A 25,483-nucleotide genomic window follows, 5' to 3' on the forward strand; every position below is an offset into this window, starting at 1 on the left:
CTTCTCTCAAATCTGACCCTAACTCATTATAAACCCATTTTATATACCATCCTATAAGATACATCCTCACACGACTTGCACCCACATCTCATGTGAGTGTCTACTGTTGTTCACAATAATATAGTAACTGTTAATATTAAAAACATTAATAAAAATAAGAACAATAAGAAAAAAAATTTACAAACTCATATCTTTATTCGGATGAATAAAAATATAAACAAAAAAAAGTGTTAAATATCTGTATTTATTTTTTTAATGCCTTTCATAAATATTATTATAAATTACGTACTCATAACGATTTTATTTACATTATTAATATGAGATACATAATGTTTAAAAGAAATTCTCTATTTTTATAGTTCACTAAAACTATGCAAATTTATGCTATATAAATAATTACTAACAACAGACTAATAAAGGATAACATTCAAAAAATTATAAAAATATTATTTTTCTGTCTTAAATATGATTTTATTCTCTTATTAGTAACATACGTCACATATTTCTTTATTTATTTATTTAATTTTTTAGGTTAAATATCAAAACAATGCACTACATCCTTTTGTTTTCTTTTTCCATTTAACAATATACAATCCTTCCATCTTATGAGAACATCATAACAAAACAACAGTTACAGAAGCTTAGCCACATTCCTTGAAAATAAAAAAATCGGTTAACCCAAACAAGTCCAAAAAATTTTTTAGCCCATTTCCTTTTTAATGCTATCTTTGGCTAATTTTTATCTACAAGAAAACTTTTTTCTGCACATTTTCATAAAAAATTGTGACCCAAGCCCAAAATCCACTCATGGCCACATACACAGAAAAAAAATAAAACTTACCCAATAACCCCAACTAGGGGTGCACATCGGCCGGGTGAAGCCGGGTTTGATGTGACCCAGACCCGACCCGAAATATACACCGGGTCTATTTATTAGACCCAAATCCGACCCTAAATCCGATGAAACCAATACACTTTCGGGCCACAATTATACCGGGTAAAAACCGGGTGAAAACCGGGCCGTTAACATTACATTACGTTGATATTTTCTTGTAAGCTAGCATGTAAAAATATCCAAATTTTCAAGACTCCAACCATTATTTAACATGGTAAAATTCACTTAGAAAAATATAACAAGAACCAACCCTTCTTTAAAATTAATCATAACCACAATCAATACTAAAGCAAAATCACAATCAATACTAATATTGTCTAATAATACCAAATATTTAAATCAATACAAATAACACAATATTATGCATTAGTATAAAGTCTTATGCATTCTAAATATAAAACCTTAACTTATAGTCTTATAATGACTAATAACACAAAATATTAAGGTTTACAATACTTAAATTCCACATAAGAATAGTCATGATCCATCACTAATAACACAAAATATTAATTGTGTATGATGATCGGGCCACCGGACCGACTTCGGGTGACCCGAGCTATGGCCCGGACCCGACCCAAAATAATGACCGGGTCTATTTTTGAGACCCTTACCCGACACTAAACCCGATGAAATCACACCAAATTAGCCCCTAAAATGTTCGGGACCGGACCGTGTCTGTGCACCCCTAACCCCAACAGCCCAAAAATAATTAGCATCTAATTACACTAATTAACTTTTCTTCAATGTGCAGTACAACTGTAAAACCGCTGCTTCTCTCTGACCTAGTATCTCATCAGCTGAATTTGTAATTATGGCCAACCAAAACGTGCTCATCTAAGAAGCTTGCCACATAATATCCACAGGTGTGGATTTTTTTTTCCATCCACACCATAATATCCGTTCTGATATAGAGATATTAACAAAAAACACAATTTATTTTTTATTTTTTCTTTTATTATTCTTGTTAATTTTATAATTATATTTTTTATTATTATATTTTTTTTTAAATTTTTTGAATAAAAAATAAAAATAAATTAAATTTTTATAATTTATTCTAGTTTAATATCAAATAGAATATAAAAACAAAAAATTTTGTGTTTTTATTATTTTTTTTATCTTATTCTCAATGTCTTATTTTATTATATTGTCATAAGCAAAAGCAGTTGAACTTTAATACACCAAATTGGGCTTATTGGTGTATTACACAACTTCATCCGTCGTGTAAAAGTTAATTAGCTTATTTTATTAAAACTAAACCAAACCTATAAGTAAAGTACAATTTTGAGCTTCTAACCAAATAACGACTACTACTGTAACAAGTTTACAAAGCTAGATCTCTTCACGAAGCAATAGAATTATTTACAGATGATGTGCTTTGATCACAGAGCATTTGGTATTCGGTGTTCAGATTCCCATCCTCAATAACCGGTGATGCTGGAACAGGATCCTTCTCTCTGATTAAAAATAAAAACAGTAACAATAATCAGCAACACTGTATTATTATGATTGACAAAGAGAAAAAAAGTTGGAAGAAGATTGATTTCACTGCATACGTTAGAGAGTAAATGATGAGACCCATAACTGTAATCGCAAAAGAAACAAAGTACAGCCAATCCACCTGCAATTAAACGTCAACATTGTGTCACATTGTATTTTTGTGTTTGAGAAACAAACAAACCGTAGCATCAAAAATATAAAACCAGCTGATTTAGCATGTCACTTGCAACCGACAAATGGATTGGTGGCCTAATTGGCTCATACTTTTTAGTACTACTCATCGAATCAGAGAACGTGGAAGTCATACTTCAAGAAATTAGTACCTCTTGGTGGTATAAGAAAACTCTGAAAACCACTGCCCACATATCAGAAGTTAGAACAGAAAGATTGAACATTGTTGCCCCACTCAACTGCACGGAGAAAAATTCCACTCAAAAAGATGTTCATCTGAATATATAATATAAGGATAAAGTAATATTGTGTTCCCAAGTTAAGTTTTAATTTATTCTCTAATATTTCAAATATTTCATTTTAATTCAAAAGAATTTTAAATAATATCAATATTGTTCCATCACTAAATTTAAGATAAACAATTAACATGATTAAATTTTTTTAAAGTAAAAAAAGGGTAAAAGCATAAAATAAAAAATTAATTATTCTTAAATTAAAATAGTAAAATTTACATTGATAAGAATTACAAATTTAATAATAATTAATGTTTTTACTTTATCATTTTGCAGATTATTTCACTTTAAAAGATTTAAATTCTATAGAAAAATGGGTAGATTGAAAAAATTGAGAACCCATAATGCTTCTAAAATGCTGGGTGAATGTCAATGGAGGTGATGGAAATGAAAAAGAGATTGGAGGGGATGATTTTTATTTCCCTATTTCCATTTTTCTTTCATTGTTACCTATTTTGCTTAACTGTAATGTTAAGTGTGACTTTCAGGTCCATCTCACTCTTTTCAATAATTGTTCATCTCAAATTATGGTGGGACAATGTTAGAAGCAAAACTATCTATTCTATAATACAATGAAGCAAAACTTAAATGCTAGTCCAAAATCAATAAGATGATAGACAGTTTTGCAATAAGTATTGAATAATCCCTCAAAATGCAAATATGTCTTGTTCATTTGGAGAAAGGAGTAGTATGGTAAGATTAGCCCATTCAACGAAACAAACCTTTAAAACAAAAGGAGCAAGTGTGTAAAAGATGAGGCCACATGCAGCAAAGCCGGCAAAAGCAAGTACCTAATATAAGATAGAATACAAATTAAACGTTTACTATAAAGTTTAGACACACAGATATACGGTATTGCTGAAAAAGAAGAAACTAGAGCAAGGTTATTTGTGATGGAATGACACTTTAAATAAAAGTACCGAGTTTTATTATTATAAAATTAAAATTGTTGGTATTTGTCCTATTTCACTCTTTCGATTGATGGAACACAATATAACTAAGTGCTCCATGAATACAATTTCTTGATTCAACACATTATAGATAGAGACACACACGAAGAAATCAAGTTCTTCCATAATTTATCCAGTGAATTTTTATAATATATTTTCAAGTTGGACTTACTAGCTCACACAAGAATAAACTAACATTTTTACTAGAACTCACTACAACATTTTAGGTTTTATGCCATAGTTTTCTTAGTTTTTTAATCAAATTTAAAAGCTATGACTTAAAACTCTCTATGATCACTGTTTTTTATCATAACCTAAAAAACTTTTTGTTCATAAATTTTAAAAGATTCGTAATTTAAAAAAATTTATAGTCACAATTTTAAACTATAACTTAAAAGAATTTATAGTCAAGGTTTTAAAGCATTATTTAAAATAGTCTGTGTTCATGGTTTTAAAACCTAACCTAAAAATTCTATAGTCACATACAATTTAAATGAATGACCTAAAAGAGTATATGATCACAACTTTATAAAAACGTGATTTAAAAACATCTATAGTTGTGGTTTTATAGTCGCAATTTTTTATCATGACCAAAAAGTATTTATGGCCATAGTTTTATAAAACTGTTACCTAAAAGGTGTCTTTATTCAAGGTTCAAAACATGCCTAAAAGACTCTATACTTATGGTTTTATAAAATTGTAACCTAAAAGGATCTATTGTCACAGTTTAAAACTATGACTTAAAAAAATTAACTATTATAATTTGTAACCAAAATTCTAAGAACCAGATCCGTTATTGAACTGGTTGAGCAATTAGTTTAAAAATTTAATAGTCTAACTGATTTAAATAAAATTAAACTATTAAATGTAATAATTTATTAAAGAAACCTTATTTATTTAAATTTTTATCAACTACCTATAAAAATTAAAAAAATACTAATAAAAAATAGAAAAAATTTAAAGAGAAACAAAAGTGAGCTAATGATAATATGGAAAAATAAAAAATATCTAAAAAATGATAGTAGTTGGTTAATAAATATAAAAGTTTAACAATATATATATAACGTGTTAAATTAACAAAATAAACATAAATTATAAATAAATATATAAATCTTAATTTTTATTTTCATATTTAATACAACAACAAAATCAAACAAATTAATTTATTAATTAAAAGCAATTACAAATTAAAAGACTAATAGCATGTTTTGAAAGGTAAAAATGATTTATTATCATTATTATTATTAGTATTATTATTAAAAGAGCCATTTTGAAACTATTAGGTGTTTTTATTATGAGGTAGACCAACACAGTAGAAAGAACATTGAGAGGCTGAGAGCAACTAAGTAACTCTAAAAAATAATAAGTAAATACACAACATCTTAGCAGAATCTTAATTGAAAAGCTCAATTGAGCACCTCACTAGAAGGTGTTTCTGAGACAGACGATCATTAAAAAAAGTTGAAAAAAGCAAAAGTGTAGATATAATAAATAATGCTGGTGGAAGATGCATTGTTTAAGCATTTAGAAAGAGTAATTGATAGAAAAAGTGATAACTGTGACAAAAAAAACTGTAACCTTATATTAAAAAAAATTATGATTATAGGGTTATAGTCACATTAGAATAAGTCACAAGTAGAAAACTGTGACCTAAAACAAAAAACAATGATTATAGAATTATAATTATATCAGAATAGATCACGGTCTGAAAATCGTGACCTAAGATAAAAAAAGGATGACAAAAAATTTATGATTATGGTTTTTATTAATTATGATCATGGTCTTAAAATATAACCATACACTAAAAATGTTGTAGTACTCTAAAAGAGGAAAAATACTTAATGTAAAATAATAGTTAAAAATTAGAAGATTATAACTTACTATATCTGGAGACCATTTTACTGATTCCAGCATCTTCAATTCTATAACAAATCTGTATGATTAGAAATAACAGAAATGTTGAGGATTTTAAATTTAGAAACACAAGTTACCTTGCATTATATTTCTTCTAAAATTTTAAACTAGAATATAAAAAAGGATACACTTCAAGAATACTGATTAAGAATCCAAAAAGACCAAGCATGAAAACTACTTCAACACGATCTTTATGTTTAACACAGAATTCCTGCGACACATAGAAAGGCAACCGAGTCCTATCAAGTTAGAAAATTAAAATATATTATTTGAAATAAAGTTTGAGTTGAATTCAATTTTTGTGATATTAGACTCCAAATAACAATTTAAGCAAGCAATTGTCATCTTGTTATTTATTTATATATATGGTTAGAGTTGATAAATGTTAGATATTATTTGGTTATACATATTCTGATATCTATATAAGGTTTGCAATGAGTTATATGACTAATAAAATTGAATTAGTCTAATTTAATTTCAAAAATTAACTCAAAAAATAAGGATGCTTCATAATTAGAGAATAAAAATAGACCAAAGTTTATAAGATAGTTAATTAGTCCGAATTTGGCCTATAATTTGTTATAGAATTGTTTTCAAAAACTAAGAATGATCTATTATTGAGATTAGCCTAATTTAAAGTCTGTCAAAAGATTGGTCTAATAATTTTTTTATAAAAATAAAAAATATTATTTAAAAAAATGAATTTTTAACAAAAATTACTTATATATAATATAACAAATTTAATGTTTATAAGAATATTTGAATTTTTAAAATATTTAAAATATACAAAAGTATTTGTGATAAAATATAAAAAATTAAAATTTTTAATAATTTTTTAAATATAAAAAGTTATTTATATATTTATTTATATTTTAGCAGTAGGCCTAAGATTTGATAGACCTATAAAAATAATTTGTGAGTAACTTGATATATTAATATATTTAGGCTATTATAAGATAGGTTTGTACTTTGTAGGCTCCGGGAAGGCCACTTAATCAGTTAATCTATTTCCAATCCTACTCACAATTTAAAGGTGGTATCTCTAAAATATATGAGAATTGTATCGTCTCTCTAAAAAATGATCATCTGGAATATAGTGGGTAGCTTAACAATATTATTGAATTGAGTAAGCTCTGATACCATCTAATAATTAAATGAAGTTCTATCATGTTAAAATCTATTTTGATATTTTCTGCCTCACTATAACTATCGTGGCTGACTTTTAATTACAACACGTGTCCACATAAAGTACCAGCTTTCGCAGGATTTAGTACACAATCTCTAAAGGAATCATATATATATATATGCAGTCTTTTACCAGAATTTTAATAAATATGATTGACACTAATTATAAATACTGTTACGGATCCGGCCCACGGATCTTACACCCAGAACGGTTCTCGAATTCGGTTATCAGGGTCCGACCCCCTTCATCCTTTCAGAAGGCTCGGAACTAGCCCATTAGAGCTCCTAACCAACTTTCGAATTCAAACGTCTCTCTTATTTTAGCCAAATAAGATAAGATAAGATAAGATAATTCAAAATCTCCCTTATCTTAGCCAAATAAGATAAGATAAGATATTCACCATCACCTATAAATAGAAGACCCAGGTCCCTCCAGGTATTCATTCATTCCTCATACCTTTTACCTCTTAGATCCATTCTGACTTGAGTGTCGGAGTGTCTTTGCAGGTACCACCCCCCATTGCTCTAGGCAAGTGATCCGGCATCTGCCTCAACCCGCAAGTTCTCGATCCATCTCTCAACCCGTACCAGAGACATCTTGTACATTGGCGCTGTCTGTGGGGACTTTGCAACATTGTGGCGGCATGGCGGATAACCCAGAAGAGCAATCATCAAACTCAGATTTCTTGCGTGTAACTGAGAGCAAAAAGGAATAATGTTTCCTTAACTTGCATCACCTTTGCATGTTTATGCATCCTTTCGCCCTACTCCAACGGTGAAATCCCAAAGGAATAATGTTTCCTTAACTTGCATCACCTTTGCAGGTTTATGCACCCTTTCGCCCTACTCCAACGGCGAAATCCCAAAGGAATAATGTTTCCTTAACTTGCATCACCTTTGCATGTTTACGCACCCTTTCGCCCTACTCCAACGGCAAAATCCCAAAGGAATAATGTTTCCTTAACTTACATCACCTTTGCAGCGATAACACACCTTCGCCCTATTCCAACGGCGAAATCCCAAAGGAACAATGTTACTTGCAATTACCTTCTTAGTGATAACACTCTTTATGCACCCTCGCCCTACTCCAACGGTGAAATTCCAAATCCTCTGAGCCCAAAGTCTCACCTCCCTTTAGTGGGACACCTCCACCTCTTGGACCCTCTCATTCACCACTCCCTCATCCGTCTCTCCAAGCGCCATGGCCCCATCTTCTCCCTCTACATCGGCTCCATGCCCACCGAGGTTGCTTCTTCTTTTGAACTCTTCAAACTCTTCCTCCAAACCCACGAGGTCACCTCTTTCAACACTAGGTTCCAAACCTCTGTCATCCGCCGCCTCACCTATGACAACTCTGTCGCCATGACATCATGAACGACCTCCTTAAATGCTACCACCGTGGCCAAGCTCAGACCTCTCAGGAGCCAATAGATCAAGAAAGTTCTCAAGGTTCTTGCACAGATACGGGGGACAGCCAAATCGTGGCGGCATGACGGAGAACCTCGAGGAGCAATCCTCCACCCGACACCCCAACTCAAACCCACAAAGCCCAACTCCCGAACTCCAAGATAATGCTCCTCCCACCCATGGGAGGATAATAAACGCGGCACATCGCCAACCAACCCCAACCCAGCAACAACCAAGAGAGGACAATCGTCCTTCCACTGAAGCCCGGCCACCCGATGACCTGGGAGAGAAGGCGGTCCAGATAATCCAAGAGTTGTGCCTCAGGGTGCAAAACCCCAAAGGCCGAGTCACACCCAAAGAACGGTACCACCCGGAGCATACAAGCCAAGCGACCTCCAGGACCTAATCTCATCGCGATACCAGGAACACCTGGCCCCCTGAGCAACAACACTGCAAACAGCACGATTGCAGCGTTTCCCTAGACCCGAAACACCGATGCGGAGAAGACGAACGACGGCACCATCGGGAGGCCAAACGAGCAGAAAACATGCACGTGATAATGGAAGCCATCCCATTCACAGAAAAATCCTTGAGAGCCAAAGTCCTGAAGGACTTCAACAAGCCCACTGACATGAAATAGGACGGGACCAACGATCCCTGGGAACACCTAACGGCCTTCGAGGCTAGGATGAACCTGGAAGGAGCCGCCAACATGATCCGGTGTAAGGCCTTCTCGATAACCTTAGCTGGCCCTGCGATCAAATGGTTCAACGCCCTCCCCAACGGATCCATAACTGGCTTCCACGATATCTCACGGAAGTTCATGGCCCAATTCACCACCAGAATCACCAAAGTTAAACACCCCATCAGCTTATTAGGGGTCACACAGAAACAAGACGAATCCACACAAAAATACCTGGACCGCTTCAACAATGAATGCCTAACGATTGATGGACTCACGGATTCCGTCGCAAGCCTCTGTTTAACCAACGGACTCATGAACGAAGACTTCCGCAAATACCTCATCACCAAGCCAGTATAGACCATGCACGAGATCCAAAACGTTGCCAGAGACTACATAAACGACGAGGAGGTCAGCCAGGTCGTCGCCGCCAATAAACGGCAACATGGAAACACCCCACACGGCAACCCGACTCCCCGCCATAATCCGATGCCCAAAGAAAATCAAAGAGACCAAGTATTAAGAACAGGGAGATGGGGTTGCTTTCCACATTATTGAAGTGGAACGAAGTGGATCCCCCTTCGAGGGAAGAGAAGTTGAGAAATGAAAGAATATGCAAAATGTATCAGCATAACCGGAATCCCTTTGTAGATCATCCTGAGTATGCTAATCTTATATGGAAATGGAAGCCAGTTGTTTCAAGACCTATTCCATTCAGTGATAATGATAATAATGCTATCTCATCAAAGACGAGTTACCTAGTGTCTCCATCAACAAACTTATGCCTCACGCATCATAGTGCTTCCTCCTTTTCATTCTCATTTTTTGTTTCGTAAAAATAAAATGTGTGTATAGATATTTATTTCCTAAAGGAATGTATATTATTCGCTTTTTTTGGAGGAAAACTTTGTCTTTCTCATGTGATTTTGTTACGGCCTAGCCCAAACCCTCCACGGGTCGACCCGACCCGAGCGCCACCCGACCTGGACGGTCACGGGTGATGCGCCCCGCAACCAACCCGGACACGTGTCCCGGACAACTCATTCACGGCTGTGAAAAAACGTCCCAGAGAAAGTGGGCCTGTCCTTGTAGGGCCCACTCCTGACACAGTATATAAGGGGAAGGATTCGCCCTTCTCTCGAGGTACGTCACATATCACATCACCCCTTTTCGCCTATACTTTTACTGACAAAAGCGTCGGAGTGTCTTTGCAGGTGACACCCCCCTTCCTACACGAAGTACCCGGGACCTCGCACACACCAGCCCGGCAATCCACGACCTGACGAACCCCTACCACTCCCCGGAAGTCCAAACCCGAATCGTCCGGTAACCGACCTACTGAACAAATACTAATTATAGTATTAAGGATAAAATTTTATAGATGAAAAATTAAAAACATTTTTCATTTTAAAATATTGTTATGTTTCTGGATTATTATTAAATTAAATATATCTATTATTAATAACTATATTTAAAATTTGATTAATTTTAAAATTCTGATTAATTGTGAAACGTCAATTGCGTACCCTGGTTGAAGTCGGTCTGTTGTTGGAGAAGGCAACCAAAGGTGGTTGCAATGGTGAGCGCGTTGTTGTAGGTAGTAATAGCATTAAAAGAATCCCTCTTTTGAGTGTATTTTGTAATTGTGTTTTTTTTTTTTTTTTATGATTATTTATTGTAACTTTTGTCTGTTAGATTCTCCTCGGTAATATTAGGAAAAAAAATTAAAATTTATCTTATTTAATATTAATTAATTATTATACTAATTAATAAATTTTAATTAATTTTGAATAAATTTTTTTTGTTACCAAATATTTTTGGTCTTTTATATACTTATGTTAAAAAGGAGGTGATAACAAATATTACAATAAAGTTGAGAGAATTTGTCAATATGAAATTGCAGCAAATAGATCTTGTGAATTTAATGTTTAAGTTATTTATTTTTCACGTTTACTTTACTTTATGGGAAGCTCTATAGTACTTAAGATATTGGTGTTTAATTTTTATTGGTATTGGATAAATTTATTTTATAATTGTTTTATTTGCGAGGAGCTGTATGAGGTGAAAATCTCATGTACGATTCTGAAATAGTGATGAGATTTTTAAACAACTATCAACTATAACCCCAAAAGAACCAGATTTTGTAAGCAACATAGAGAAAAAATGAAAAAAATATCCTATTGGGGTAATCATATTTGCTTCGGAAGATATGCTCTTTAGGTACTTGAATCCGCTTGGATCATATCTAGACAAATAGAAGCAGGTCGGTGGGCAATGTCACAAAATTTCCGCCGAGGTAAACAAATATGGGTACGGATATTTTCAGACAAACCAGTTAAAGTAAGACCAACCGAAACGCGTATGTGTTTGGGAAAGAGATCTCCCGAATATTGGGTAGCTGTCGTTAAACCCGGTAGAATACTTTATGAAATGCACAGAGTCGCAGAAGTGAGAAAGATAATGATGAATCTCATTTTTTATTTTTGTATAAAATAGTTAAAAAATTAACCATAAAAGACAACTTATTTTATAATCTTTATATATTAGTCACAGGTGTCACGATAAATTTTAGAATGTTAAATTTAATAGTATTTGTATAGTTTTTTGGAATGTTTGAGAATGCTTTAAATGGTTTTGAAACGTTCTAGAATGTTCTAGAAGGTCCCAAAATAACCTAGAAAATTCTAAAAGACTCTGGAATATCACGGTAAATTTTTTAAAGTTAAATTTAATAGTATTTGTATAGTTTTCTAAAATGTTTGAGAATGATCTAGATGATTTTGGAATGTTTTAGAATACCCTAGAAAGTCTCGAAATACCCTAGAAGATTCCAGAAGACTCTGGAAGGTCATAGAATATTCTAGAAGAGTGTGGGTGTATATATAGTATGAAGAGTAGTATGAAATAATATAGAATAATTTAGAGAAATGTGGTAGGATAGATATTTGTAGTAAAGGTTCTAGATGATCAATATGGACCGTTGATTAGATTTGGGTTAAGTATGATTTTTGTCCCTAAGGTATAGGCCAAAATATTTTTTGTTCCTAACCTTTTTTTGCATACAAAATCGTCCCTAAAGTTTAATTCAGTTTTAAAATTGTCCTTTTTACTTAAATTTTAAATTTTATTACCAAATTACCCCTAACCCAAAAAATTATAAAATAAAAAAGGAGAAAAAAAGAGAAACAGAATGGATGAGGGGGAGAAGGGAATCACGCGAGAGGGGGGAAGGAAGAAGAGGGGAAAGAAAGGAAGAGGAAAAAGGGGAGGGGGCGGGGACAACGTCGGTGAGGCTTGGAGTCGCCGTCTCCGTTGAAAATTAGAATCAGAGGGAGAGAGAGCTCATGAGGGAGAGAGGAGACGCGAGCCTTGCCACCACGCATTGCCGCCGCCATCGAAGAGCTCGCGAAGAGAGAGAAAAAATGCATGGCCAGGGAGAGAAAGAGGGGTGCCTCATTGCCGTCGTGCTTTGCCATTGCCGCCGCTGCTGCCACGGCCGCTGGTGCTACTGACCTTGCCGCCGCTTCGCGTTCTTGCCGCTGGTTCTCCCTAGGGTTCCGATTTTATTTTTAATTTATTTTGCTTCTGATTCTGATTTGTTCTGCTTCTGCTTCTGATTGTTCTTCTGCTTTTGTTTCTTCTGCTTCTGATTCTGGTTCTGATTTTATTATTTTTGTGCTTCTGATTCTGATTCTGATTCTGTTTCTTTGATTTCATTGTTGTTGGGCTTCTGATTTGTTCTGCTTATGATTGTTCTTTTGCTTCTGTTTCTTATGCTTCTAATTTTGATTCTGTTTAAGCTTCTATTTCTGATTCTATTTTTTATGTTTATTACATTGATTTTGCTTCTGATTTTATTATTGTTGCTATTGGTGTTGTGATGAAGAAGAAGGAAAAAGAAGAAGAGATGCTGCTGTGATGGAAAAGAACAAAAAGAATAATAGAAACTGGGTATTTTTGTGAAGAAGGAGAAGGGTATTTTGGTCCGAATGACGGTTTTAAAACTAAGTTAAACTTTAGGGAAGATTTTGTGTGCAAAAAAAGGTTGGGGACAAAAAATTTTTTTGACCTATACCTTAGGGACCAAAATCGTACTTAACCCATTATATTTAATCCTAACCATCAATTGAGGAGGTGAATGGCTATAAATAGGGGGTGAGAGTTAGAGTTTGGGTTGGTGAGTCATTTGTAATAAACACTTGAGTAATAAAATATTCTTTCCACCAAAACTTCTTTTCTCTTGTGTTATTATCTTTCTTGCTAAATACTGAGGGTTAGGCTGACTTGGTCTTAGCTCAAGAGGTTCAGTAAGTCCAAGTGTCGGCACAGTAGCATTGGAGTATGTCCAAGGTCGTGATAATTTGGCATCAGAGCAAGATTCGAGAGGGAGCACAAGTGGTTTGTGTGTATGACTTCTAGTGTAACCATGGAGCATGTTAAGTCTCAAGGGGGAAGTGATATTATTCCTTCTCAATGGAAAAGCAAAAAGGTTCGCTCTTCAAGTGAGTCTAGAGGTAAGAACTCTAACTTCTTAGAAGAGAGAATTTCGATGTTGGAGAATGTTCTATCATCTATGGATGAGCGCTTCCAAAGGATAGAATACGACAAGGAGACCCTCGAGACTCACGTATTGGAAGAACTAGATGCTTTCAAAGAAAGCAAGCTCCAAATTGAAGAGAAGCTTGAGAATTCCTTGAAGCTATTTGAGGAAGTTCGAGTTTGGTTTGAGGAGGCAAAATCTTGACCAACCATTATAAAGAAGAGGACAAAGATTGATCTCCCAAAGCCAAAGGAGTTCAAGGGCGTGAGGGACGCTCGAGAGGTAGAGAACTTCCTATGGCAAATGGAGAGGTACTTCGAAAGCCAAGGGGTGGTCGAAGAAGCAATAAAGGTACGCACTGTAGCTCTCTACCTTTCTGATAATGCTACTTTGTAGTGGAGGAGAAAATGTATAGATATAGAGAAGGGTACTTTCAACATAGCCACATGGAAAGATTTCAAAAGGGAGTTGAAATGACAATTCTTCCCTGAGAATGTGATCTATGAAGCAAGGAAGAAGTTGAGGGAGTTGTAGCACAAGAGTATGATTAGCAACTATGTAAAGGAGTTCACTACTCTCACGCTTCAAATCCCCAACTTAGCATCAGAGGATACGTTGTTCTTCTTCATTAATGGACTCTAACCTTGGGCAAAGCAAGAATTACAAAGAAGAAACGTTAAGGATGTCGATGAGGCCATCGTGGTTGCCGAATCACTCACTAAGTATTATCGGGGAGACTCTAAACCCAAGTCTAGTTCTACTAAAGGCGGGGGAGACAAGGATAAGAGTTTCTCAACCAAGAAGGAAGAGAAGTACTCTTCAAAAAAAGATTACAAAGAAAAGAATAAAGCTTTCATTCCCAAAGGAGGATGCTTTGTGTGCAAGGGACCACATCAAATGAAGGACTGTTGATGACAGGGCATCTTAGCTAGTTTCACAAGCCATTTTTAGTTTGTTTTAGGGTAGTTTCATGCATTTATTAGGTAATAAGTAAGTATTTGGATGAGAATTTTATGCATGCCTTGATTCAATCAAACATTGTTATTTTGATGCATTTTCATAAGATTTATGCTATATCTACTTGTTAATTATGAATGATGCAAATTCTTGTGAATCTAGCAAAGTTTTGATATATATGTTGATTGATGATAGGTGAAGAAAGGCAAGCAAGCAAGCAACAAAAGGCCAAGGAAAGGAGCAGAGGAAGCAATGTTGTTAGCCAAAGTTGGCACACCAACGTTGCCTCAAACGTTGGAGGAAAGGGCTGCAACGTTCTACAATTGTTGGTGCCAACGTTGGAGGGAACGTTGGCTCACTAACGTTACCTCCAACGTCTTCGATGAGACTAAAAGTTGGAATTGTGAAAACTGTCTTGTGTGCGTACGCACAAGAAGAAAAATGCAAGGTGTGCGCACGCACAAGGCAGCGTGCGTACGCACAAGTGGGCAACGTTGGAAGCAACATTGGCAATCAAATGTTGGGTCCAACGTCTGCGATAGAATTGCAAATTTGAGCTGCCAAAAATGCCTTGTGTGCGTACGCATGACCTAGTGTGCATACGCACAAGTAGAAAAATTGAAAATGTGCGCACGCACAAGGCAGCGTGCGTACGCACAAGTAGGCAACATTGGATATAACGTTGGTAAACCAACGTTGAGGCAAACATTAGTGGCCATTCTTAACTCTCTTTCAAGTAATGTTTGGCTCAATGTTTTCCTGCTAACGTTGATCACCAACATTGATGCCAGAAATAATACAATTGAGCACCATGCAGAATGCAAAACGTTAGTTTTCCAAACGTCCCTCCTCAACATCATTGAGAGCCACTTTAGCTTGCTTCAATCAAGGCCAAGACCCACATCCAAATAGAATGAAGGCTCAATTAAAGATGGGAAGAAGAGTATAAATAGAAGAGTCTTTGAAGATTGAAGGAAGCTCTCGAGAGGCTCTGAGCGGGGGCTCTGGGAGTTCAGAAAGGCTAGAAGCCAGGGACCCAAATTAGGAACTCTGGAATCATTTTATTTTTGTACTCTCTTTACTTTTCTTGCTCTTTCTTTCTTTTTGATTTGAATTGAGCTATGAACAACTAAACCCCTCTTCATTGGGTTAAGGGAGCTCTGTTGTAATTCAATAGATCAATAATAGTTTTCATTCTTCTTCCTCTGTCTTTTCTCTTGATTTTGCTATAAAGCTTTTAATCTTCATTCAATTGAACAATTATCTTGACAGAGAAGTTGTTCATATTTGGATTTCCTCTGAACCTTGAGAGAGAAATGAGGAAATCATGCTAGAAATGCTTTCTCACATCGGATTAGGTTGGGGGTTGGATGGACATAGTGACATGTAATCTTACCAATACTTTGATCTATGAAAGTGTGTGGTATAATCAGTGACAAAACTTCATCTCTTCCCATGAGCAATTAAATCAAGACATTGGGCAATTGTTCAAGCTTAGAGAGATTGGTGAGCCAAGACATTGGGATCCAATCACCTAAGATTGCCAAGAAAGATCAATGAATGCATTGAATAAGGAAGAGATGAAAATGATTTGATCCAGAGAATGCAATATCTCCTAAGCCCAATGAATTTCCCATTCTGATCTTTTCCTTTCTTTAATTTTCTGCTATTTACATTTATGCTGAATCATTCCCAATCCCTTTTAAGTTGCTACAATTTAATTTCCTGCAATCTACTTTCTGCAATTTAATTTCTGCCTTTTACATTCTGTTATTTACATTTCTTGCCATTTAAGTTTCTCGCCATTTAATTTTCTGTAAATTTCAATTCAAATTTGGTTCAGTTCAACTAGAACACTCCTCTAATTAAGGTTGATCAACCAATCAATCCCTGTGGGATTCGACTTCACTCTATTGTGAGTTTTTACTTGACGACAATTCGGTATACTTGCCGAGAGAAATTTGTTGAGAGACAGATTTTTGTGCATTAACTGTCCCAAGCTAGGGACTTTGGCATCTATTGCCGAAGAACGAGAGGCACAATCACAAGTCACTAAATGTGTTGGAAGTCTGTCCAATCATGAATGCTGTGAAGGGAAAAGAGGCAAGTCCTGTAGAAAAGAAAGGCTTGATTCATGTCAAATCCTTTATCAATAGAAAATTCATTATGGCTATGATCGACACTGGCGCTACACACAACTTCATCACGCCTGATGAAGCAAAGAGGCTTGGGTTAAAGATCACTGAAAATAATGGTTGATTTAAACTCATGAATACTAAGGGTAAACCTCTTAAGAGAGTAGAAAAAGGGGTTGAGATGATTTTTGGTTCTTGAAAAGGTTTTGTGGATTTCTCAGTAGCACCCATGGATGAGTTCAAGATAGTCATCGGGCTCGACATACAAAGGAAGGCAAATATAATACCGATGTCATACTACGACATAGTATGCGTCATGGAGAGAGGGTCTCCATGTATAGTCCCTACAGTCTCTAAAGTTGGAGGACCACCGATGCTCTCTGCTATGCAACTCAAGAAAGGGTTCAAGAAGGGGGAGATGGTGTATTTGACTCTACTATAAGAGGAGACAACGTTTGAAGGAGAAGATGTTCCCCCTAAAATCAAGGAAGTCTTTGAAAAAATAAGGATGTGATACCTCCCGAGTTGCCAAAGCAACTACCATCTAGGAGGAAGGTGGATCATAAGATTGAATTGGAGTTAGAAGCGAAGCCGCCTGTCTCAGCACCATACAGGATAGCAGCCATTTCTGTGGTCAAAGGAGACATTATATGCATCATCAAGGAAGAACATGATGATCAATTAGCCAAGAAGTTGGTAGAGTTGGCTAGAGAAGGTAAGAACAAAAGATTTTTACTAGAAGACGACATTTTATACACCAAAGGGAGAAGACTATATGTCCTTAAGTAGAAAAATCTAAGAAGAAAGTTGGTGAGAGAATGCCACGACACCAAGTGGGCTGGTCACCAACGTCAGTGAAGGACCTTGACGCTCATTGAATCTTTCTATTATTGGCCTCAAATGAGAGATGAAATGAAGAGCTATGTGAAGACTTATCTTGTGTGCCAATAAGATAAGATTGAAAATAAGGCACTAAGTGAGTTGTTGGAACCTTTGCCTCCATTAGAGCGACTGTGGGAAAGTATCTCTCTAGATTTCATCTCTGCCTTACCGAAGTCTGAGGAGTTTGGATCTATCCTCGTAATAGTGGATCAATTTTTGAAGTATGCTACTTTTATACCTACTCCTACTCTGCAGAGGAAGCAGCACGATTATTCTTCAAGAATGTGGTAAAGTATTGGGGATTACCTAAGAGCATCATCAGTGATCAAGATCCATGCTTCACAGGACGACTATGGACAAAGCTGTTTAAACTTTTTGGATCGAAACTTCACTTCTTGACAAGATTCTATCCTCAAACTGATGGGAAGATGGAGAGTGAATGTCTTACTCGAGTATTACTTGAAGCACTTCGTAAACGCTAATCAGAAAGACTGGACAAAACTCCTAGACATTATCTAGTTCTCATACAATTTGCCAAGGAGTGAGTCTACAGGGAATAGTCCGTTCGAGATTGTGACAAGACAATTGCTGCTTATACCACACTCTCTTTCTTTCTCTTACTCAGGAAAGAGCCCTGGAACTTATCATATGATTAAGTCTTGGGAAGAACAAGAAGATGTCACTCGTTCTTACCTCAACAAAGCTACAACGAAGATAAAGAAATGAACAGATAAAAAGAAGAGGCATGCAAGCTATCAAGTGAGAGTCAAGGTAATGATTAAACTTCTTCCACAATAATTTAAAGCCTTTCGCAAGTTTCATAAGAGATTGATTCACAAATATAAAAGGGCCATTTGAGATAATTGGGCATGTTTGGGAGGTTGCTTACAAAGTACAACTCCCTCCCTCTATGAAGATCCATCCTGTCTTCTATGTGAGTATGCTTAAATCATATCATGGAGACCGAGAGAAACTGAGTAGAGGTGACTCGAATTGTGCTCCTCCCATGATGATTAGATCCTTTGATAAGGAAATCGAAGAGATCTTAGCTAATCGTATTATGAGACGTAGAGGAGGAGTACTACCAAATATCCAATACAAACTTGATTAAGTGGAAAGGAGTCTCGATAATCAAAGATAGTTGGGAAGCTAGTGAAGATCTATGACACTTCCAAGAACACCTAGAGCGCTATCATAAATAGAACGCGACGAGGACGTCTGTGCAACAGGTGGGGAAGAATGTCATAGTAAATTTTAGAAGGTTAAATTTAACAGTGTTTGTATAATTTTCTAGAGTGTTTGAGAATGCTCTAGATGGTTTCAGAATGTTCTAGAATGTCCTAGAAGGTCCTGGAATACCCTAGAAGATTCTAGAAGACTCTAGAAGGTCCTAGAGTATTCTAAAAGAGTGTGGGTGTATATAGAAGTATGAAGAGTAGTATGAAATAATCTAAAAGTATTTAGAGAAATATAATAGAATATATATTTGTAGTGAAAGTTTTAGATGATCAATTTGAACCGTTGATTAGATTTAATCCTAACCATCCATTTAGAAGGTGGATGGCTATAAATAGGGTGAAAGTTATAATTTGGATAGGTAAGTCATTTATAACAAATATTTGAGTAATAAAATAGTGTTCTTTCCACCAAAACTTCCTTTCTCTTGTGTTCTTAACTTTCTTGTTAAATATTAAGAATTAGGCTAATATATAGTCTTAACTCAAGAAGTTGAATAAGTTCAAGTGCCAATACGATTACATTTGAGTGTGTCCAAAACCGTGACACATATGTCTTATTGTGTTAAGATTTAAGGAAATTTTTTTTACTCAAAATCTATTCTCTTTCTGGTTCGCATTTTTTCAACTCACAATATTTTTTTCTATTTAAAAAATATATCATTTTATATTATACATATTTGTTTTAAAAAATAATATCAAAATTTTAATAAAAATTTAAGGCTGAAAATAATATAATTTATCTCTTAAAAAATGTAATTGTAGTAGTTGATGTATTGAGCAACATGTGCCACCTGAAGTTGGTGGTTTTCGTAGACACGTGTTGTAAATGAAGGTGATCCATCTTAGTTCAGTACGTGAAGAAGAAAATAAGCTTTAGTATCGTAGAATTTTTTTTTAAAATTAAGTGCGCACCTAACTCAATTTTAAAAATGATTCTAAAATAATTAGTATCTCATATTTATAAATTTTTTAGATATCGGATATTATTGTGAGATATAAAACTTGTAATTAACCTTTCTCTAAGTAAAATCCACTTTTGCTTTCTTCAGTCATTTATTCTAGATGCTATCTTCTTCTCTTCGTCTATAATCATAAAGTTTAAGATAAATAGTCTTTGATTCACATACCTCACCAACATTACTAATTGCATAGAAAAGTGTTCCGCCAATCACAAGTACATCACCTAAGAGAGGCTTTGAACCGCCTTTAGAAAAAATAAAAAATAAAAAATTTAGACTTGGATTATTATTTTCTATAAGAATATCTTATCATTATTACAAAACATTCAGAAGACTTAGTTCCAATAGAATTAATCAAGAAATATTACCTCCACCACCAACTTCACTATCAGAAAACATGACTAAACAGAGGCCAAGTACACATATAGCTGCACCACTTAATTGCCATAAAGAATATCGTGTGCCAAGGAAAATCCATGTGAATACAATGGCCCAAGGTATTGTCCAACAATCGAGTAGGGTCACACTAGTAATTGATGAATACTGATATGCTTTGTTAACTGCATACAAGGTCATAGAAGCAAAAAAAATAACAGGAAAAATTGCTTCAATTCTGAATTCTAAATTAACTATTAACTGCATACAAGGCCAAAAAAGTAAAATGGTGGCGCTGTGGAAATTGCTTCAATATCTAAAATTCACACAGAATAAAAGTTTGGGACTTGGGAGCCATAATTTGCTTTTTTTTTTTAAATGTATCTACTTTTTATTTTGTATTCCTTAATTATTATTAAAATAAACAAATAATTTTAGATATAAATAAATATGTAATTATAGATATTATATATATATAATTATTAGATATTAATTAAGTTAAATAAGATAATTTTATATTATTATTTTTCTAGCATTATTTTTCAAAAATTAATATAAAATATATTTAATGTATGTTTAAGGAGAATTTACAATCATTCATTTTTTACTTAACTTTTAATATTATTCTAAAAAATTATGAATAAAAAAGGAGCATTGTAAAAACGGAATAAATTACATGAATATCTTAAATACAATTTGGTTATATTTATGTGTTTTTTTTTTATGTAAATTATTACAGGACATGATTTAATCATTGTAGGTAATACGATTTACAATTTTAAGTTTTTAACATTAATCGATGTACCTACAACAAATTAGTTAGTAGTGTCACGTAAATCACCGCAACATCCCATGATTTATTAGGGATATAACTCACCATCTCACTTGGTTTCAGCCTAAAGTAATTAGTTAAACTGAGTATAAATCGTATTAGCCTAGCACGACTTAGCTTCCTAGAGGAGTATAAAATAATCAGTATAATAAAAAAGAATTTTATAAAAAATTTATAATAAAAACTAGTTGTACTCTTGCAAGATGGAACGATTTACACTAAAAATCATTATAACAATTTTTACGACTACTGTAAGTTTAAAAATTTAATCATTATTTTATATTCCTCTGTGCGAAGCTAAATCCGTAACAAGTTGGCACAATTTATACCTGTCCAACTATAAATCACTATAGAATTACAATATTTAGATGGGTAAATTACTCCACGTATATCTTGGTAAATTGTAACGCTGTAGTTATTCTGAATAATACACTACTAACTAAATCGTTGCAACATGCAGTAATTTACATTAAAATTGTAAATCGTGTTATCCTCCGATAATTTTAGAGGTGCACATGGATCGGATCGGATCAGAATCAATATCCGCAGTTTTTAAGGTTGGATCTGATCCGATTCGATCGCACATCTACGGATCGAATCGAATCGGATATCGGATATATCTGCAAAATACAAAAAATATTTTTAAAAGTTTATTTTTATTAAAAAAATATCAATAAAATTTATTTTTCTATTCTTTTAAATATGTTTAATCTTAAAATAATATTAAATATATTTTTTTAAATAAAAAAATTAAAATAATACAACATATATGATAATTATTAGTTGAAATAAAATATAAAAAGAATATTTACTTATTTATTTCTTTATTTTTGCGGATACGCGAATATGCGGATACCAACACAAAATCTACACTCCGATCCGATTAGTGTGCGGATTCGATCCGATTCGAAAGCCTTGCGGATCGGATCTATATTCATAATTTTTGGATCGGATTCGAATAAACACTGCGGATATGCAGATCAGATCCGATCCATGAACACTCCTAGATAATTAATATAAAAGAAATCAGGAAAAAATTATAACTAAATTATATCTAGCATATTCATATATAATATCCAACTCTATTTACGAAATTTACCCGTGAAAACTCGTGCAAACCTTAAATGTGTTGCAAGAGCACACAAGAATTTCCAAGAAAAAAGTATTCTTATATATGGCAATCGTATTAATATATTTTAGTATATAAAACTGATCATTTTTTCCATCCATAAAACGAGAAACAAAGAAATTCAAAATATATGCATAGACCATACTTTTTAACCCAATTACCCAACCTATATACCGATTTTGGGAGAAATTATTACATGTTGACAAAGTATTCAGGTGAGTTGTATTTTATCGATTCATAAAATGACAATTAAAAAAATGTGAAACCTTATAGTAATAAATATTAAAAAGAAAGTCTTTTTACAATGAATACTAATATTACTATAAAGGGATAAGTACTTTTTTCGTCCCTAATGTTTGAGGTCAAAATCAAAATCGTTCCTGACTTTTTTTTGTTATTAAAATCATCCTCAACGTTACAAAACGTTATAAAATCGTTCTTTTCTACTTCAATTTTATTTTTTTTACCAAATTACCCTTATTAAATAATAAAAATAATTAAAAAATTATAAAAAATTATAAACTAAAATAAAAAAGAAAAAAAAGAAAGAAAACAAAGGGGAAGGGAAAGGGGGAATCACGCAGAGGGTGGGGGCAGGGAAAAAGAAGGGGGGAGGTGCACCCGCCGCCGCCTCTGCGTCCAACCCGCAGCCACTGGCCGTCGCAAGCTTGCATGGAGGCACCGCCACTGTCGTCCAGCTCCCGACCCTCCGCTGTTCGCTGTTCGAGTTCTCCCTGCCTCTTCCCGAAGTCGCCACTAGCCTCTGCAAGCCCTCGCTGCTTTGTCCTCCGTCTCGATTCCAAGGGAAGACCGCCACCAGGAGTGGTGGTGGATTAGTCACCCACTTCTCCCTTTCGCGTCGCAAAATCACCGACGGCGGCTTTGCTCCTCACATCGTCATCAGTGGCGGTTGTTCGCGGGTTCGGCGCCTCCCAAGGAAGAAACCGAACCCTGTCCCGTCGCCGCCGCTGGAGTGAGGTCCCGTTGCCGCCGCTGGAGTGAGGTCCCGTCGCCATCTAGCCCTATTGTTGCTTCTACTTTTCTGCTTTCGCTTTCTGCCTTCTGCTTCTACTTCTGCTTCTATTTTTGCTTTTGTTGTTGCTTTACCATTGTTGATTCACCCTTCACAATTGTTGTTGTTAATTTATTATTGGTATTACTGCTTCTGATTATAGTAATTGCATGATGATGATTTGGCTATGGTGGCAGTGGTGATGGTGGTGAGAAAAGGGAGAGTAAGGAGGTGCGAAGGGGAAGAAGTGATGGAAGGAGATTGGGAAAGAATGAGAAGAGGAAAGGGAAGAGGAGTGGGGGTCACGATGAGGGGGTGAGGGAGTGGGGTGAGGGGTGGGGGGTTACGGGAATGGGAGGGGGTGGATGTTTTAATTTTTTAATTATTTTTATTATTTAATAAGGGTAATTTGATAAAAAAATAAAATTAAAGTAGAAAATGACGATTTTATAATGTTTTGTAACGTTGAGGATGATTTTAATAACGAAAAAAGGTCGGAGACGATTTTGATTTTGACCTCAAACTTTAGAAACGAAAAAAAGTACTTATCCCTACCATAAATGAATAACATCAATGTTATATGACTAATATATTTTATTATTTTTTGTTAATATTTCACTAACATTAAATTTTAAACAATAAATTTTAATAATTTAAAAATAAAAATATTAACTTAAAATATTGGTTAATATTAATAAAAAATATTCACCCGATAACAATAATTCTCAAGGAATAAAATATATCCTCCAGCATACAATAATTTCTCCATTTTGGGTGATCTGGCAATAAATAAATGCTTGCTTGACCAAAACACAAAGGGGAACCCATAAAAATATTCTACAATTGCTTTCTCACCAGCTCAAATGATTTTAGCTAATATCTGAATCTCACCTGCCAAAGTTTTCTTATTCTAGTTCTAGTTCTAGTGTATCTTCTAAATTTAACAGAAAAAGATTAGCGTCAGCATTTCTAAAAATAGATAAGAACAATAGAGAGAAAGAGAGGCAGAGACTTACCCAAATAATTGCCCTGAACATCAACAATACCTAACAGTAAATACCAATACCAAAAACCCTGCACAGATCAACATAAGCAACTCATAAAACCTAAATTAAATTCAAATTCAAATTCACTTGATATATATAGATACAAACCAGAGGTTTTTGATTCCTAAAGAGCAAGATGGTTCCATAAACCAAAGCCAAAGATGCGTAGACAAAGAGACTCTGAGTGAGAGGCGCATAAACGCCTGTATAATATGTCCAACATGTATGTTAAACTGCAGAAATTTTCTTTAACAAAAACAAACAAATAAATAGAATAAGAAGAAAGAGTTGGGGAAATAATAACGATACCGAATTTTTGGGAGATGAGAGAGGAAGTGAGGCTTAGGAGAGCAAGAGTTAGAGAAACAAGTTGACTCAAAATAAGAATGCCAACCACTCTCAATTTTGTGTGGTGATGATGCCTTCTAAACCATGTAGTGATGCCAGAGCTAGACCAATCCATTAATATTAGCTTACTGCTAGTAGTTGAAATGAAACTTTATTTAACGCTCTTCAATCATGGTACCTTATTCTTGTCCTATATATATTAAGAATTAAAGTCATATGCATAACCAACCATGCTGTGCTTTTGTTGCTGTTTTTCTTCTCATTATTTAAGAAAGGTAGCGGAAAATTAAAGGCGTGTGAAGTGGTGTTAAGTTGGAGTTTATGCGTGCTCAGCTACCATTCTTGAGTTCGTTAGAATATCGGAACGGAAAAGGGGGTTGTGTAATAATAATGTAAACACACAGTAACACAGACCCACACTCTCTTTCCGTCTCTTTTGTTGATTAAAAGATGAAAACAGTTTGTTTCTAAGATAATATACTGAAAATAAGACATAAAAAATAGAGACACAAAATTTTATGTTATTGTATTATATCTATACCAATATATAAAGTCAATACCAGAGTTTGGTGTCCAATTTTTATAGACACTATTTGCCCTCAAATAATTCATTTTACAAATCAAATTTATGAACAAAATAGTAATAATACATTTTTGTTTATAATTAAAAAAAAAGTCATTAACCCATTAAATAACTGCTGCAATCGTGAGGAAATTAAATAACTGCTCCACTTACAAATATTCCTCACTGTTGTCGATCCTTTTTTCTGCATCTTGCTATCTTTTAATTCTGACGTGCATTTACTAAGAAAGGGACCTGCAAATCATCGTGAGAGGATTTGACAAGGAAGTTGATACAATTTCTATGCCAATTCCAATGCCAAATTCGATCCTTTTTTCTGCATCTTGCTATCTTTTGATTCTGACATGCATTTACTACCAATATATAAAGTCAATACCAGAGTTTGGTGTCCAATTTTTATAGACACTATTTGCCCTCAAATAATTCATTTTACAAATCAAATTTATGAACAAA

At 34.3% G+C, this 25,483-nt stretch overlaps 1 protein-coding gene across 1 annotated transcript; it reads right to left on the reverse strand.

Annotated features, from left to right (window-relative positions):
- Positions 1-2,029: 2,029 nt before the first annotated feature.
- On the reverse strand, positions 2,030-24,848 carry LOC107648836 (uncharacterized). The gene is made up of 11 exons (XM_016352648.3): positions 24,409-24,848; positions 24,208-24,302; positions 24,070-24,127; positions 20,074-20,265; positions 19,874-19,950; positions 5,849-5,931; positions 5,688-5,739; positions 3,579-3,647; positions 2,716-2,802; positions 2,449-2,513; positions 2,030-2,349 (listed from the first exon to the last, which is right to left on the reverse strand). The coding sequence occupies exons 1-11, from the start codon at positions 24,560-24,562 to the stop codon at positions 2,235-2,237; spliced, it is 1,047 nt and encodes a 348-aa protein (XP_016208134.1). The 5' UTR covers positions 24,563-24,848; the 3' UTR covers positions 2,030-2,234.
- Positions 24,849-25,483: the final 635 nt, after the last annotated feature.

This window comes from Arachis ipaensis, chromosome B6, assembly GCF_059453495.1.
Source record: "Arachis ipaensis isolate K30076 ecotype BB chromosome B6, ASM5945349v1, whole genome shotgun sequence".
NCBI lineage: Eukaryota > Viridiplantae > Streptophyta > Magnoliopsida > Fabales > Fabaceae > Arachis > Arachis ipaensis.

What these genes read in the sequence shown, in the direction of transcription:
- LOC107648836 (XM_016352648.3), bottom strand. Translation starts at nt 24,562, where the DNA reads ATGGATTGGTCTAGCTCTGGCATCACTACATGGTTTAGAAGGCATCAT. An exon ending in TAAAATGGTCTCCAGATATA is followed by an intron (nt 3,648 to 5,687) that starts GTAAGTTATAAT and finishes ATCTTATATTAG; the next exon opens with GTACTTGCTTTTGCCGGCTT. An exon ending in TTGCTCCTTTTGTTTTAAAG is followed by an intron (nt 2,803 to 3,578) that starts GTTTGTTTCGTT and finishes TTCTCCGTGCAG; the next exon opens with TTGAGTGGGGCAACAATGTT.